Source organism: Hemibagrus wyckioides, linkage group LG29 (assembly GCF_019097595.1).
Source record: "Hemibagrus wyckioides isolate EC202008001 linkage group LG29, SWU_Hwy_1.0, whole genome shotgun sequence".
Classification (NCBI taxonomy): domain Eukaryota; kingdom Metazoa; phylum Chordata; class Actinopteri; order Siluriformes; family Bagridae; genus Hemibagrus; species Hemibagrus wyckioides.
The window spans coordinates 2,552,960-2,572,336 of record NC_080738.1 but is presented as its reverse complement, the minus strand read 5'-3'; the positions used below and the strand labels follow the sequence as shown (position 1 = coordinate 2,572,336).

General features: G+C 42.0%; 1 protein-coding gene across 3 annotated transcripts in view; it reads right to left on the bottom strand.

Moving 5' to 3' along the window:
- The window catches only part of dlc1 (DLC1 Rho GTPase activating protein), an 87,387-nt gene that overhangs the window by 53,807 nt on the left and 14,203 nt on the right, over window positions 1-19,377 (bottom strand). For 2 of the 3 annotated variants that reach the window (XM_058384140.1, XM_058384141.1), the window contains exons 3-5: window positions 17,766-17,921; window positions 17,558-17,668; window positions 8,673-8,706 (exon numbers count right to left, since the gene is read on the bottom strand). In XM_058384140.1, coding sequence (XP_058240123.1) covers window positions 8,673-8,706; window positions 17,558-17,668; window positions 17,766-17,921 — 301 coding nt within the window. Of the gene's footprint in view, window positions 1-2,295; window positions 2,462-8,672; window positions 8,707-17,557; window positions 17,669-17,765; window positions 17,922-19,377 lie in introns of those variants that run through there. The other variant, XM_058384142.1, reaches the window with a different exon arrangement.

The following is a 19,377-nucleotide window of genomic DNA, read 5'->3' as shown; positions in this document are numbered from 1 at the left end:
CGGAAATATAAAGCATAAAAAGGTTTATGCAACGATGTGGATAAGGAAGTGTTTTGTTACAGTACATGGATGCATAGATTCAGTCATTGTCCTCACTTTCACACCTCTCTCTCTCTCGCTCTCTCACTCTCTCTCTCTCTAGCCCTCTCCCCCTCCCCCACTCCATCTCTTCCTTCCTCCATGTTCATCCGCTTGTTTTCCGTATGCCAAGGCCAGCTGGAGTGTGTTTATAGGGAGCTGATGCTTTTGTGTAGGCATCAAGGCCATGTGTGTTATAAGAGCGTGAAGACAAGGCTGAAGGGCGTGGCCTGTCTGAACACACACCGAGCCATGGAGATGAGCGTAAACACACTCACGCTCTCGGGACACAGCGTCTGTTATCCTGTTTATACTGAGACCAAGTTTCAGCCGTATCGATTCAGCAGCTTTTGGAAATAAGAGAGAAATGACAACAGCCAGGTTTCTGAATACGACCTGAACCAGCTGAAACTGGAGACTCCTTCCAGAATAACTCCTTACAGCTGTCTGGAGGAACAGGGGGATATCAGGGCTTTTTAAATTTACATATTCATGCATATTTATGTGTGTTTATGTGAGAGTTTGTAGGCTTTTTCTAGTTTAAAGGATTTCACACACACACTGCAGTGATGATGCAGCACTTTCTTTCCACATCCATCTGCATCATCGGCTCAACGTCAGTGATGTGCTCTCTCTCTCTCTCTCTCTCTCTCTCTCTCTCTCTCTCTCTCTTACACACACACACACACACACACACATACCGGCACAGGGAACATAAACTCTCACAAACTCCTCAGCATCATCAGTCCACTGTGGATGTTATGTGCAATATAAGTGACACATGGGTATGGGTGTGTCCCAATCTACTTACTCTATTGACTATATAGGTTACATATGGGTGTGTCCCAAACCAAATCCTATTCAGTAGATCAGCATAATTATTAAGACACTCTGGGCGTGTCCCAAACCACACACCCTATTCATTATATAGGTACATATACATTATATTATACATAAATAGCATTGCTAGAGCACTGTGGGTGTGTCCTAAACCACACACCCTATTCACTACATCAGCCACTTAAGCATAATTATTAAAACTATGTGGGCGTGTCCCAAACAACACACTCTATTCACTATATAAGTCACATTAATAACATCATTAGAGCACCGTGGGCGTGTCCTAAACCACACACCCTATTCACTATATAAGTCACATTAATAACATCATTAGAGCACCGTGGGCGTGTCCTAAACCACACACCCTATTCACTATATAGGTCACATTAATAACATCATTAGAGCACCGTGGGCGTGTCCTAAACCACACACCCTATTCACTATATAGGTCACATTAATAACATCATTAGAGCACCGTGGGTGTGTCCTAAACCACACACCCTATTCACTATATAGGTCACATTAATAACATCATTAGAGCACCGTGGGCGTGTCCTAAACCACACACCCTATTCACTATATAGGTCACATTAATAACATCATTAGAGCACCGTGGGTGTGTCCTAAACCACACACCCTATTCACTATATAGGTCACATTAATAACATCATTAGAGCACCGTGGGCGTGTCCTAAACCACACACCCTATTCACTATATAGGTCACATTAATAACATCATTAGAGCACCGTGGGCGTGTCCCAAACAACACATTCTATTCACTATATAAGTCACATTAATAACATCATTAGAGCACCGTGGGTGTGTCCTAAACCACACACCCTATTCACTATATCAGCCACCTATTTATAATTATTAAAACTCTGCGGGTGTGTCCCAAACCACACACACTATTCAATATATAGGTCACATAAATTACATCACTAACGCTGTGGGTGTGTCCTAAACCACACACTTCATTCACTACAGCAGCCACTTAAACATAATTATTAAAACTATGTGGGCGTGTCCCAAACCACACACCCCATTCACTATTTAGGTCACATAACATCACTAGAGCACTGTGGGCATGTCCTAATCCACACACCTCATGCACTATATAGGCCACATAAATTATATTACTAGGGTACTGTGGGTGTGTCCTAAGCCACACACCTTATTCACTACATCAGCCACTTAAACATAATTATAAAAACTATGTGGGCATGTCCCAAACCACACCCTATTCACTATATAGGTCACATAAATAGCATCACTAGAGCACTGTGGGAGTGTCCTAAACCATGCATCCTATTCACTATATAGGTCACATAAACACTAATAAAATTAAACACACACACACACACACAGAGACTCACCCAGGGTTTGTGTGTGTGTGTGAGTGTTGAGCAGGCCCATGGCTCGGCGGGTGGATGAGTGAAGGTGCTGAGCGAGGGAGCGCTGGAGAAGCTTCCACCTCATGGGCCGCGCCATCCTGATCTTCTAGAAGGTTCCACTGGCTTCTAGAGCTCTTTGTCCTGTACGCTCACTTCCTCTCTCCTGTTCCTGCGCTCTGTACTGCAGCAAGCATCAGCACACCGGCCTCACATTTACTGCAGCAGCAGCAGCAGTGTGTGTGTGTGTGTGTGTGTGTGTGAGAGAGAGAGAGAGAGAGAGAGAGAAAGAGAAAGCACTTTCAGGCCAAACTGCCTCTGTAATGAAAGCTACATTACAGTGATGATCTATTTCTCCTTATCTCTCTCCCTCTCTCTCATCATCTCTTTTTCTCTCTCATTATGTCTCTCTCTCTTCTGATGTCTCTTTCTTTATGTTTTTCTCTTTTTCTCACTCAATCTTACTCTCTCTCCTTCTCTCTCTCTCTTTATGTTTCTCTCTCTCTCTCTCTCTCTCTCTATCTCTGTGTCTCTCGCTCATCATCTCTTTTTCTCTCTGATTATGTCTCTTTTTGTGTTTCTCTCTCTCTCTATCTTGATCTCACTCATTCTATTTATTTCTTCATGTCCCTCTCTCCCTCTCTCTCCTATCTCTTGCTTTATGTCTCTATATCTTTCCCTCTCCATAATTCTCTATCTCTGTACAGTGCTTTCTATTGCTCTCTCTCTCTCTCTCTCTCTCTCTCTCCTCTTTCAATCACTGTAAAATGGTCTCAAATTAAAGTAAACCTCTACAAAAAACAATTAGTAAATGATTCCTCGTCACAGACCTCAGCGTATCAAAGATAGGAAATATGACCTAACGTGTTATTTATTTTTTGTTTGTTTTTTGATTATATCGCCAGCAATCACAGCAGTTCGACGTCACGAATATATCGCTGTTGTTTAATTGGAGCAGCATCATTTTAGGAGGACCAGAATAGAACACACTGTGCCAATGCCATCACTCCTCCACACACACACACACATGTCTGAGCAGTGTGTAGTTCCGCAAGAACATTCCATTCTTGTGTTGATTTTATCAATAAAGTTCATTCAGCTGCCAGCGAGAGAGAGAGGGAGAGAGAGGGAGGGAGAGAGAGAGAGAGAGAGGGAGGAAGCATCCTCGAGGAAAAATCACCACATGCTGACTCACAGCTCAGCGCCACAGACTTGTCTCTCTGTCTCGTTTCCCACACTGTTTGTCTGACAATCACACACACACACACACACAGTGTGACAAACCCAGGCTAAAAAAAGATAGACAGACTATAAAAAGACGAGGCGTAGGAACCGTTTTTAGCATCCTTCACCCGGTCCACCCCGAGTACAGTGTGTGTCTTATTTATTCTGACATGGGAGGAAAAACAAGCGATAAAGATGAGGACTTGGTGTACAGGAAGTGAAAAAGTGGGAAAGTCTGGCTCACCTCACAATGAAAAGCAGCCTTGAACACCCCTATTCCTGATCCTTATAACTTCCTACACTGAACCACCATGAAAACTAGCGACTAAACACGACCGACTAACCCTAACCCTGCATGAAATCGAAACTAATTTGGACATGAAAGTCTTTCATTCAGGTTTATAATTGATGTAGGTGGATGGATGAGAGCCAGGATTGCAGCGGAGTGGATCCTCTGACGGTTCATTAAGCCGCAAACGAAAGATGAAAAGTGTTTTTATTAGAGAGGAAAGTCATGAGAGATGGAGCTCACAATGATAACAACAATATCTTCAATATGCTGCCTGAATTGCTTAAAAAATAAACACGATATGTTTTTACTGCTATGATATTCCAGGTTGCAGTTCCAATAGCTGGGGGAAAAGGAAGATAGCCGATAAGACAAATAAGGGCAGAGGAGATGAAATGAATCATAAGCTTCGGCTAAATGGAGCAGTGCCATGTGTGGGGCCAGTCTGAGCCGTGGATATCAGCAGGAAAGCGATAGGGGTGAGATTATTCCTGCATAGTTCATCAAGCAAAGGAAATACAGTACATGGAATGTTCATGTCCTTTCCTTCATATCATCATTGTTAGAGCGATATAAACATTTCGAGAGTAGCATGACTAAAACAGGAGTTCCCCACGGGTCGATGTTAGGACAGATCTCAAGCTTCCCTGAAACACGGAGGAAAAAAAAAACCCAACACTGCAGCTCCAGGAAACAGTTCTCTTCCAGAAATGCCGACCAAAAATACACTCATTTGGGACAGTCTGACACATGCCTCCAGCCTCCAGCATAGACAACACATCAGGGCTTAACGGAAACGATCTAAAGAAGAATCTTCAAATGTGTTGCGTCCACTTTTAAAGCTTCCTGGATGTACCAGGAAGTCACAAAGATCTCATATACCCAGACTTGTCAAATCTGAAGAGGAAGATTGTGTAGCTCTTCCATGAGAAGAAAACTGATATAATGACCACTAAAAAGTTTCGAACGCCGAAGCTCAGCCAGCTCATCTGCAGGATTTATTTCACTTTAACAAGAGATACTGCTGATGGTACGGGGAATGTGTTGGAAAAAAAATTATTTTTGATTTTTAAAAAAAATCCTTTCCAGTTCTCCACAACACAAGGATTTGTTCCTGGAAACTGAGGCTAAGGCAAGAAACTCCTAAGAGCTCTTCAGAATGATAAAATACTTCCCCTCTACCTTCTCCACCTTTCCGTCCTTGGATGCGTGTCATGTAAACATGTGCTACACTCAAGTTTCCACTTCTTAAATAATGAGTCTCCAGGTGAAAGATCACTCGAGCCAGTGCTATCAAGAGATGGATGGTAACTACTGTGTGTGGGTGGTTTTTTTTTTTTTTTTTTTAACTCAGTTGCACTTTAGGCTATATAAAGAGCAGGCCAAGGCCATTGTTAGACAGCCTCCACCCTCTACCGGTATGCTTAGTATATTTTGTTATTCCTGGTGACTTCTGCGGAGGCTGTGAGGGGGTCAGAAACAGGCAGTCTTGATACAGATACCTCATATGGTTGCAAGTAGACCTAATATATCAAGTTTTGTATGCGCCTGTGCATTTATATTTATGGTATTTGGCAGGTACCCTTATCCAGAGCGACCTTACATTTATCTCATTTTTATACAACTGAGCAATTGCAGGTTAAGGGCCTTGTTCAAGGCCCCAACAGCAGTGGGTTGGTGGACTTAAGATTCGATCATTAGTCCAACACCTTAACCATTTCCCCCAGCTGTGGGAGTACAAATCCTTACCATGAATGTTACTGAGGAAATGAATTAAACAGCACTTCTCAGGAAACCCAGCGGCTGGTATTCCCATCAACCCCAAGTCTCTATCTGCAAAGCAGCCAGCATGTTTGGTACATCATGGTGTTGACATTCATTCAAGCATTCCTGTGACAGATGCAGAGATATTTTCCATACTCCATCAAGCTTCAAAGATCCCCTGCACTGAAGAACCATCCTCATCAGATCCCTTGAAAAGTAAATGCATCTCCTTTGCAGATCCTTTCCCAGGTATCCCAGCAATATGTAGCATCTAAGGTTTTTTTCATAATAATTTTTTTTCATTCTGATTCTAATTAACGCAGTTCCCTTCCTTGCCCTGTTACTTTTTCCCATCCAATCAAGGCCCCTTCCCACCGATCCTAATCAAGCAGACCTTTCTACACTGGACCTGCATCTGAGAACATTGCTAGAGAAGTTAGTAATGGACCCTTTGTTCTTGCTTTGGTTCCACTCAGTGGTTGGGGGAGTGGGGGTAATGGGGGTAGGAATGCTCAGAAGGAACTGACACATCAAAGTGCTTGAGGATTCAGAAAGAAAAGCATGGGGGGTCTATTCAGAGATTATTGCAGGTACCAAAGTGTACCGCAGGTGAGCATGTGAATAAACTGATGTCAGAACAGCACTGGTATTCGTCTTGTGATTTTGAAGACCTCCTTGTGTTGGTTCAGGAACTGTTCTAGTTGAATAATTTCTGAACGCATGGTGATGGTCTGGACAAAATCATTAATTACTTAGAACTTATTTCAGCTCAGTTGGGACATTGCTTAGGATAAGAACTGTGAGGAGAATATAGTCTCGGCTCAGAGAAGAATGGCTGATTAAATATAAACTCTAGGACTGATCAAATATAGATCTGTAAGAAAAAAGCTGCTGCTACTACCCTCCCAGCATGGCTTTCATTTCCTTTCCTTCATTCTGTGGGCAGTTATAGTCACCACTTTACCTTTTCTGGTTTTCTTTTCTTTCCTGCCTCACCATCCAAAGAGTGCACAGTGGAATTTCCTGCCTTTAACAAGTGAGTCCAGGAGGAACAGGAAGTGGGGGCGCAGTTTTTAATGGCAGAGTGAGAGTAGTTGGAAATCAAACACACCTAACGTTTAGTTTTTTTCCCACCAGCTTTCATTTTTACCACATGCCTCCAGAAAGAATTATAAACTAAAGGGTTCCTGAAGGGTTCTTTGGCTGGTTAACCACTATAAAGGTGTAACTCTTTAAATGAAGGTTCTACAAACAAAAATAGGTTTTGGACAGAAGGACAGAAAAATAAACCTGTTGCAGTGGTTCTTGAAAAGGACAGTCAAGGGTTCTCTGGTTTCACAATCTTCGGTTATTAAAATGTGTTTTTATTTATTGCTTTATGATGTTCTTCCTTTCTCCATGTAGGTTTTCTCTAGGCATTCTAGTTTCTTTCCACCTACTAAAAACATGTAGGACGGTAAATTACCCCACATGTGATGCCCTGCGATGTACTAGTGCCCCATCTAGAGTGTATTCCTGCTTCACATCCAGTGTTCCTGGGATAGGCCTCATTTCCACCAGCATGCTCTCTAAGAAAAAGTGCTCACTGAGATGTTCTTATTGTACAAGGTTTGACTGGTAAAAAACATTTAAATAATGTTCCAGAGCTGGAAAGTTCAAGGACAGAAAAGGCACCAATAAAGATCCAGAATGTTAATGTGCACATTTAAGTAATAAGCCTGAAACTTTAATGGTCGTGTTCTATTCATTAAAATAGATCTATGCTGATGGGGTCTATGAAATTTATTCTAAGGTTAAAGGGGGTTAACTGGCTGCAGAAAGTTTGAGGACCCTCGCTTTAGACGGCTAGGTTCTTTAGAACTCAGTTTTATGCGATGTACCTTTCCTGGCCATATTGCCTTACGTAACATTTCTGTAAACTTTACAATCTGGACCATTCTACTTCTTATCATTTTAACTACACTGTCCAGCCTAACCTTAACAACAGTACCACATCATGCTAAATCCAAGTGAACTTTGTTTCTTGCCTTCAGAGAAGCTAAACTTCCCTGAACTTTTGCTCTGTTTGCTGCTCTGTACATGTTCCCCACAATACCTTAAAATAGCCGAGCATGCAAACATGTCAGATTCATGCCTAGGTGTTAAGACACACACAAACTTTCCTTGTGATTTATCATGCCTGACATTCCCATCCTTTCCAACACGTTCATCTTTAATACAAGATCAAATAAAAACGCAAAAAAATGTAGCATGACTTTGCTCCCGTTTGAAGCCCCTGTTTTTCAAACTGATAAAGAGAAGCTTTGGTGGGCAGCGGACAGGGGGGGCTTTGTGCTGTCGTCGACTCTGGATTGCATCATGTATACACACAAAGAGCTGCAGAACCTCGAGGGTCATCATGCTGCATAACTCGGCCTCGGGCTGATCTGTCACTCCGGCAGGCCACCGATTCAAACAGTTTGACATTTAGATTTGGGTGAAATGTAAATCAATCTGCGGTAATTACACTCAACAGGCATGCACACATACATTTAAATGGATCTGTGTAATCCTTGTAACTTGCTTTACGACTGTTTTTAGCTCGGTGACGTCTGTGTGTATAGATAACGTCGAGTCAGAAACCACATCACACAAGTCTGTTTGAGACACTAAACATCTTCTCAAAGCTGACCGAGATGATTGTGGCAATATTTAGACATGTAGATTGTAGATGTTGGAGCTAAACTGGTAGTTATAAAGTGTCCCTACTTGTTAGTTGTAGATAGATTGCAAATCTAAAGAATGAAGGTCTATATTTTGTGTGAAATATTGTTTGTCTGTGCTCAATAAAACCTTATTCAGATGCTCTAGAACCTGACTTTGATTTCTATGCCTATAGAGGAGCAGATCAGCAGGGTTCCCAGTCAAATACACTGAAAGCACACCTTTGGCACAACCTCAACTTGACTAGCTTGCTTTAGTATGTAGACGAAACATCGTTCCTCACACAACTCAAACTCCAGATTCGATTTCCAGCATGACATCACATTCACAGGCTGACTTCAGGTAGCCATAAATAGACATCAAAATTGTGAGCACCACCTACCTGCTCGATCTTTCTCCGTCAACGCAGCAGATGTCTGAAAAACAAACAAATAATAATATCAGTAATCAGCAGAAAATGCAACTTTCATTGCAAAGCTTTTGCCTGGCAGTGGAGTGTCTTTCCATCACACCATCAGTGGTCGAGACGCCTCAGTGCAGCATGAGTGTCTGGAGTTGACCTGCAGGTTTATAAAGGTGAAAGGTCACCAGGCATAGCAGGAGCTCTGAGGTCAAAGGTCAATCTGAGTGAGAGCACTTAAATTCCATTCTGGATTTTCAGAGCCTCTCACTGAAGTCCATTTGTAACTGGAGCTACGAGGTTAATCAACTGGAGCTAACTGCGGCTATGCCAGTTTTGCATCACCTGAGCTGCATGTTGAAGTCATAAATTTTTAAACATCCGTAAACATTTCTAAAAAAATAAGAGCAATATTATAAATAACAGATACACAGATCCAACTTAGACTTTAGGCCACACCTTCTACCTCCATCTGACATCAAACTTTCATTGTTTTTGTTTGCAGTTATAAAAGTGTTTATTGATTAGAGTGTACAGCCTTCTGGTGGTCCAGCAGCAGGATCCCGTGCTCCCATTGCGACGGCCTGGGTTCGATTACGGGGCAGGGCGCTAACCCAGCCACTGAAAAGTTAACTCTCAGTTGCATCAGGAAGGGCATTCGGCATAAAACCTGTGCCAAAATTGGAATATTTGGACCAAATGATCCACTGTGGTGACCCCAAACAGGTACAGCCGAAAGAACAACAACATTGATTAGAATATACAGTAATGTTGACTGGTCCTAAAATAGCTGGAAAATTTTCATTGTATTTTGGTGGAATTTGTTGGAAAGAATGTGGGACCTGGAGGACATGGAGGGAACCAAGTGGAACTGGAGCTTCGGATGGAATCCTGCACCCTGGAGCCATGAGGCAGCAGCACTACTTGCCCCACTATTGTGCTAATCTCAGTAATTTTCTCCAGGCAGATTATCAGACAGATTGGGACAGGTCCATGCCTCTCTAAGTTCGGTTTGTTTATTCCGAGTGGCTTTGTTTAATTACTGTGTTAACTGAACAAACAAGGGTCAGTCACTTAAGCTCGTTTGTACAGGAAAGTCCACTCTACACATTGTCATTATTCTACTCACACACACACACACACACACACCACAGCTAAATGAGTAACTTGGAGCAATAGCTTGCTGTCTCTCTGGCTTGACCCTGTGACCCCTAACACTGTGACAACCTGCATTTGGCGACTTTAACACCTGAAATATGTGACTCCCATAATTCCTAGCATGAACTGACCAGATTCCAGTCACAACAAACAGGTTTTATGGCCAAAGTAGATATGTGCTTCATGTCTCTGGGTGGTCCAGTCCATGACAAGTGCAACAAACCTCAAGGACATGTACACGGGCCTTGGGTTTTAGTAATTTTTGGTTATTCCACCTATTTTCTTCATGACTAATAGTGATTGTGATGTAGTTCAACAGGTATTTGTTATGTTTGAAACTTTAATTCTACTGTTAAGGCTGAAGGCTGGGGAAGAACCCTGGGTTAAGAATGAAACTCAGGTCTAGCTTGCAGACCCTAGACAGCTGTGTCATGAACTTATCTTATAAAGGCAGAAATAGTAGTTTGTGGAGCTCTAGAAGACTGATGTAGGACATTCTAGACCTCAGGAATTGCTTGGCTATGTTTGTAGACCATAGGATGCTTGTGATAAAACACAAGTGGGATCAAAAGTTTGTAGACCTCATGTTGCCTGAATTAAGAGCTTGTAGACCTCAGGAACAATTCTAAAATCTAGAACCCCAGAGTTCTCAGGATGATGATAGAAATTGTTCATAGAAGGTTTGAGTAAGAGCATATAGACCTCAAAAATGTCTGGACTGGACCACAGGGCATCTCTAGAAGCAGCTATTAGACTTCTAGTAGCTTGTAGAAAGGCTAGAGTAGATCTTATGAAACTTATGAAAAGAGCTTATAGAACAAGAGATGGTTCCAGAGTTTGTAAACATCACGATGACTGGTGTAAGGTGCTGGTAGACCCCACAAACACTAAAGAAGGAGCTTGCAGATGTCATAAAGCCTTTACAAGGAAATTCTATAGCTTATAAATGGCTGGAGTGAGAGCTTAGATTTCAAGAAGGATGAAATGGAGCCCAGGAGAGAAGCTTGCAGTCACCATGATGACTAGAAAAAGAGCTTGGAGATCTAAAAATGCTGAAATCAGATCTTATAGCTCTCAGGAAGTATGGAGGAGGAGTGGGATATGAACTTTACAGGTATAGGAGCTTGTAGACCTCAGGAAGTGGGAAATTCTGGACCAAAGGAGCGATTGAAGACCCCAGCAAAGGACTTATTGAAGTTCACAAGAGCTTATAAACATCTCTAACTGACCTCAGAAATGGCAGGTCAGAGGTTTTAGACCTCATGATGGATGCTTTAGGAGCTTGTAGACCTCATGAAGGCTGGAAGAACAACCTGTAGAGCTTAAGAAGTTTAATCTAGGAGCTTGTAGACCTCAGTCTGGGGAGCTGGAGTAGGAAGGTTGCAGTTGGAGTGGGGAGACCTCATGATGGTTGCTTTAGGAGCTTGTAGACCACATGAAGGCTGGGGGAACAAGCTTAATCTAAAAGGTTGTAGTCCTCAGTCTGAGGAGCTGGAGTAGAAAGGTTGAAGTTGGAGTGTGGAGACATCATGATGGCTGGAGGAACAACCTGTAGATCTTAAGAAGCTTAATCTAGGAGCTGGTAGACCTCAGTCTGGGGAACAGGAGTAGTAAGGTTGCAATTGGAGTGTGGAGACCTCATGACGGCTGAATAATCTGCTGTGGTTATCTGTGGCTGTGAAGCATGTTTATCTCAGCAGTCTAGAAAATAAAACAGCTGGCCTCCACACGGCTCCTGCTCAGAGGAATGCAGAGATCTGGGACAAGGTGAGGGACAATTTGAACTAAGCTGAGCTTAACAACTCACAAACGGTCAACAAGTGTGTGTGTGTGTGTGTGTGAGATTTATTTCTGCAGAACAGCAGGGTGTCTTCTTCAGCAGTTAGCTGAGTCATTATTCAGTAATAAATCCAGGATCAGTGTTTGTGCATAGTGTGTAGATATGGTGTGTGTGTGTGTTGTTCACATATAGATCCGATCTAGCGCACCCTGTGTGTACATGTCATGGACTTGGTGTACTTATTGCATGTGTGGCTGCTAGAACAGCACCAGACAGATCGGGTCCAAGACAAGTCTTTTTATCGTGCCATCAGAGACGGGACAAGTGAGGAGTGAGGACGAGATGATAGACCTCACAACATCTGGAATGTTCTTCTACTTAACAGACAGAAAGGTCAAAAATCTAGTGGTCAGAGATTAAATGATTAAAACAACAGGAGTGTGATAGATTCTATAGTAATGTGTTATTGTTTGTGTGTGTATATATATATATGTGTGAGAATATATGTGTGTGTGAGAGAATGTGTGTGTTTATATTCATATATGTGTGTATATATATATATATATATATATATATATATATATATGAATATAAACACACACATTTTAAACACACATATATATACACATATACACACATATATAATATATATATATATATATATATATATATATATACACACACACATATACATACACGTGTGTGTATATGTGTATATGTGTGTTTATATTTACATATGTGTGTATTTATAGTAATGTAATGTAGTTACAGATGTTTTAATCCTCTCTCTCGCTTTCGCTCTTTCTGTCTTTCTTTCTATAGCAACGTCTCATTCATTGGTGTCGAACTTTTGTGTGGTGTATATGCTTGTGCTAGTGTGTGTGTGTGTGTGTAACTGGATGTCAGTATTTGTGAATAATTTACTCGATCAGACATGTAAATGTAATTGTGTGAGCATGTGTGCGTGTGTGTGTGTGTGTGTGTGTGAGAGAGACACCTCCGCTGTGTAACACCATCAATAACAGTGCAAACAGACGGCAGCGACAGAAACCAGGTGTTTTCCACACGCCACTGATCCCTAAATATCACCAGGTGTGTGTTTGTCATTGCAAAGTTATTTACATTGCTCCATCATACGACATAAAGGGATTATATTACAGTCTGTGTGTGTGTGTGTGTGTGGAGGGACAAATTAATGTGTGTGACTGACTACAGTTGGTGAGTGATAGCGCATGTGTGTGTGTGTGTATTGAGTAATAAATCCATTGTGTGTGTGTGATTGTGAGAGGGTATAAATGTCTGTGTGTGTGTGTGACTGTATGTGTGTGAATGTGAGAGTGTATATATGTCTGTGTGTAAATGTGTGTGTGTGTGTGAGCGATTATGAGAGTGTATATATATATATATATGTACCGTGTCTGTGTGTAAGAGTGTGTTGTATATGTGTGTGTGTGTATGAGACTGTGAACTGTCTGTCTGTCTGTCTCTCTCTCTCTCTCTCTCTCATTCATTCAGGTAATTAACTCCTCGTCCTAATCCATCTCTTGTCTTCCTACTCTGGCTCTTCCATGGTGTTAGCTCGGTCAGATTATCCCGGATTACAGAGACTCGCTCCCTCTGATCCTCGCGGCCAATTAGGAGAGAGAGATCCGAGAGAGTCGGGGAGAGAACACCGCATCCCAGTAGAGACTGAAAGTCTGAGACGGTTTCGCTGACACGAAACGTGTTAAAGAGAAATGTTTATAGATTCTCGCTAGTTATCAGACCAACACGCGACTGTCGCTTCTCTTGGTATGTTAGCGGAACAGAGCTGTGGTTTCACTGAAGAGTGACAGTTATTTCCTTTCTGTTACAGAGAAATGTAACGCTTGGAAGAAAGTAGCAAAGTTGACTAGCAGTGTTAGCTTTAGTCGCTTGCTAATAACCGTACTGTAAGCTACTTAGCTACGTGAGTTAGGAGTTAATACAAATGTAAGAGTTTGTAACCAAAGTGTTTAAACCCCAGAGTAACACACACACACACAGTAACACACACACACACCAACACACACACACATACAGTAAAAGACACAAACACACACACACTCATAGTAACACACACACACACACACACAGTAAAAGACACAAACACACACAGTAACACACACCCCTTTAAAAATAGAGGCAGCATAGAGAAGGGTGTGAGTGTGTGTGTGTGTGTGTGTGTGATCACACAGCTGATCTGATCCAGACCAAACAAACAGAAATAAAAAAAGAACTTTCCAGACTTGAAGCCATTCTGTGTGATGGGTTTAATAACCTTGTGCAGCCACGCCTTTCCTGATTCAGGAGAAATTTTAAAAAAAGTAAGGAGGAAATGATGTCATCACTTCCTGTCCAGTGAACACATGGAACCCATCAAAACCATTACAGAGTAAACGGAATGCGCACATTAGCGCAGTGGAATTGTCCTGCATAGAAACTAAATGGCCCGTGGAGAGAGAGTGATATGATCTCACACAGTAACACACACACACACACATATATAAGGGTAGATATGCTGACACAAACTCATGCACTAAACAGTCAGGGAGAAACATATGGAGTGTACATGCTGGACACACACAGTAACACACACACAGTAACACACACAGTAACACACACACAGTAACACACACACAGTAACACACACAGTAACACACACAGTAACACACACAGTAACACACACACAGTAACACACACAGTAACACACACACAGTAACACACACAGTAACACACACACAGTAACACACACAGTAACACACACACAGTAACACATACACACAGTAACACACACAGTAACACACACAGTAACACACAGACAGTAACACATACACACACAGTAACACACACACAGTAACACACACACAGTAACACATATACACACACACACACACACACAGTAACACACACACACAGTAACACACACACACACAGTAACACACACATAGTAACACACACAGTAACACACACACACAGTAACACACACACAGTAACACATACACACACACACAAACAGTAACACACACATACACATAGTAACACGCCCACAGACACACACACACAGTTACACACACATACACATAGTAACATGCACACACACACACAGAGTAACACACACACAGTAACACACATATACAAACAGTAACACACACAGTAACACATACACACACAATAACACACACAGGAACACACCTATACACATAGTAACACACACATAGTAACACACACATGCACACAGTAACACACACACACACACACACGGGTAGATATGCTGACATGAACTCATGCACTAAACGGTCAGGGAGAAATATATGGAGTGTACATTCTGGACACACACACACACACACAGTAACACATACACACACACACACACACAGTAACACATACACACACACACACACACACACACACACAGTAACACACACACAGTAACACACACACACACACACACACAGTAACACATACACACACACACACACACAGTAACACATACACACACACAGTAACACATACACACACACACACAGTAACACACACACACACACAGTAACACATACACACACACACACACAGTAACACACACACACACACACACACAGTAACACACACACACACACACACACACACACAGTAACACATATACACACACACACACACACACAGTAACACATACACACACACACACACACACGGGTAGATATGCTGACATGAACTCATGCACTAAACGGTCAGGGAGAAATATATGGAGTGTACATTCTGGACACACACACACACAGTAACACATACACACACACACACACACAGTAACACATACACACACACACACACACACAGTAACACACACACAGTAACACACACACACAGTAACACATACACACACACACACACACAGTAACACATACACACACACACACACAGTAACACATACACACACACACACAGTAACACACACACACACACAGTAACACATACACACACACACACACAGTAACACATACACACACACACACACACACAGTAACACACACACACACACACACACACAGTAACACATACACACACACACAGTAACACATACACACACACACACACACACACAGTAACACACACACACACAGTAACACACACACAGTAACACACACACACAGTAACACACACACAGTAACACACACACACACATAGTAACACACATACACGTTATGGACACTGTTGCCTAGTGAGTAAGCGTTTGGATTTTGGAAAAATATGTGACTGTAAATATGAGACTGTACACACACACACACACACACACACGGTACATGGTGTACACACACATACACACACACACTGTACACACACACACACACACACACACAATAGATGCCAGCTGTGTGTTTATGTGTGTACTGCAACATCAAGGTGTGGGGTCATGATTAAGCAATGATTAACCTTCATCAGGCACACACACACCACCCACACACACACACACACACGCACACACACCACACATGCACACACACACTCTTAACGCTCTATTAGCAATAAACACAACATTCTAAAGTACAAAGCAGACACTGATATGTTCATGGTATTTGCATGCAAATTCTGTGTGTGTGTGTGTGTTACTGTGTGTGTGTTACTGTGTGTGTGTGTGTGTGTGTGTGTGTGTGTGTGTGAGGGCGCGTGTGTGCCTGTGCGTGTGTGTGTCTGCACATATCACCCGAGCTAATCTCAGTGTGTTTACTCTTATATAATCCTGTGAGGAATGTCCAGAGCGCAGAAATGTGACACACACAGAAAATAAAAATCCATTAAAAATGACATTTACTTTAATAAATAAAGAATAAAAAATAATCATGTTTTCTTTCTTTTTCATTTTTATCTATATTTTAAAATATAAATAATTTTTTCTGTGAGTTCAAGAAATTCTGTGCACCTTTGTAACCTTACATTTTTTTAAATGATTGTTATTCCTACTATATTTATTTATTTATTTATTTAACCAAAGATACTATAAACAAATAATTATATATATTTTTTAATTATTAAAAAAATATTCAAATGATACTATGATTGTATTTGAATATTTGTAATTTCTGTAATATATTTAATTTTTTTAAATGTAGAATTGTCCAGTTTCCAGTTAATTCTACAAAACATTAAAAAAGTTTAGTTTTTGTGTCCTGTCAGTGGTTTGTTACCTGAGAGAGAGAGAGATAGAGCGAGAGAGAGAGGAGGAGAGAGAGAGACGTAGAGGGAGAGGGATAGAGTGGGAAAGAGAGACAGAGGGATAGAAGGATAAACAGACAGAGATGGAGATAGAGTGAGAGAGATAGGGGAGAGAGAGAAAGAGAGAAGGATAGAGAGAGACGAAGAGAGAGAGATGTAGAGGGAGAGGGATAGAGTGGGAGGCATGGGGGGGACAGAGAGAGAGATGTAGAGAGAGAGACATAGGGATAGAGTGGGAGATGTAGAGAGAAAGAGGCAGAGAGAGAGAGATGTAAAGAGAGAGAGAGAGAGACAGAGAGGGGGGGGGGAGAAAGGAGTGGGGAGAGAGAGGGGGGGGGGAGGAGTGGGGAGAGAGAGAGAGAAGGATGGAGCCTGAGGCGTTCCCTCCTGTGTGGTATTGGCGGTGTTTTATGTGCTAAGTGCTTTTTATTTGCTCATCTCATTAAAGCAGCTTTCCTCCACCTGAAACTGGACAGAAACCAAACCATTCCAGTATTTATAATAATATAAAAAGAGGAATAAAAAATGGAGAGATGGAAGGGCGTGGCGGTTTAATGTGTGTTTGTTGTGTGTTCCAGGAATAATAAACTGCAGCTCATAGCCGTGTCGCTCTGAATGAAGCGTGGTTGCTATGGTTACAGGACGGATCAAACAAAACATTAATAAATAATAAATCAGGAAATAATCGAATAACGCTCACTCTGTTTCTGACGGAACACAGCGACGATGAAGAGTGATGATGAGGAGTGTCCAGGGAACGCAGTGACCCCGAGAGACTTCCCTCTCCGTCCAGGGACACCAAATCCACTTCCTGTTCCATAACAACAAGAAAATTTTTACGCCTTCATTGATCTGTGTTTAATTAATTAACGAGTTTTTAATTAACACACTGAAATAAACTGACTCACAGAAACAAAGCGACTCTTGGCAGTGGGCGTGTCCTTTGGGAAGGGGGCAGAGCCTAAAGCGTCCTCGATCTCCTGGTCCAGCTGATCGAGCTTCATTATGAGCAGAACCATGGAGTCCAGCTGAGAACGTTCTCGCTCTCTGTCCTCCCTCGAGCTCTGAAACGATACACGAAGAACGAACGAAAGAAAGAAAGAAAGTTTCAAGCTCTAAATTAGAATGCACTGTGTATGTGTGTGTATGTATGTATGTATGTGTGTGTATGTATGTATGTATGTGTGTGGTGTGTGGTGTGTGTGTGTATGTATGTATGTGTGTGTGTGGTGTGTGGTGTGTGTGTGTGTATGTATGTATGTGTGTGGTGTGTGGTGTGTGTGTATGTATGTATGTATGTGTGTGGTGTGTGGTGTGTGTGTGTGTATGTATGTATGTGTGTGTGTGGTGTGTGGTGTGTGTGTGTGTATGTATGTATGTGTGTGTGTGGTGTGTGTGTGTGTATGTATGTATGTGTGTGTGTGGTGTGTGGTGTGTGTGTGTGTATGTATGTATGTGTGTGGTGTGTGGTGTGTGTGTATGTATGTATGTATGTGTGTGTGTGGTGTGTGGTGTGTGTGTATGTATGTATGTATGTGTGTGGTGTGTGGTGTGTGTGTGTGTATGTATGTATGTGTGTGTGTGGTGTGTGGTGTGTGTGTGTGTATGTATGTATGTGTGTGTGTGGTGTGTGGTGTGTGTGTATGTATGTATGTGTGTGTGTGGTGTGTGGTGTGTGTGTATGTATGTATGTATGTGTGTGGTGTGTGGTGTGTGTGTGTATGTATGTATGTGTGTGGTGTGTGTGTGGTGTGTGTGTGTGGTGTATGTATGTGTGTGTGTGTGTGTGTATATGTATGTGTGTGTGTGTGTGTATGTTTGTGTGTGTGTTTGTGTGTGTATGTCTGTGTGTGTATGTATGTGTGTGGTGTATGTATGTGTGTGTGTGTGTGTGTGTGTGGTGTATGTATGTGTGTGTGTGTGTTTGTGTGTGTGTCTGTGTGTGTGTGTGTGTGTGTGTGGTGTGTGTGTGTATGTGTGTGTGTGTATGTCTGTGTGTGTATGTATGTATGTATGTATGTATGTGTGTGGTGTGTGGTGTGTGTGTGTGTGTGTGTGTGTGTGTGTGTGTGTGTGTGTATGTATGTGTGTGTGTGTTTGTGTGTGTATGTCTGTGTGTGTATGTACGTGTGTGGTGTATGTATGTGTGTGTGTGTGTGTGTGTGGTGTATGTATGTGTGTGTGTGTGTTTGTGTGTGTGTCTGTGTGTGTGTGTGTGTGTGTGTGGTGTGTATGTATGTGTGTGTGTGTGTTTGTGTGTGAATGTCTGTGTGTGTATGTGTGTGTGTGTGTGTGTGTGTGTGGTGTTTGTGTGTAGCCAGCTTTCCATTCTAGCACTTAGACAAACACTGACCTCTGGTGGAGTTTTGATATTAACACATAAATAAAATACTCTCTCACACACACACACACACACTTCTCAGCGCTAACCTTTCCTCTGACATTTCAGCCGTGTGTTTAATAAAGCCGACGCCTGAGAGCTGGTGTCTGGATTTAAATCCTGAAGTGAAGTCATTTCTA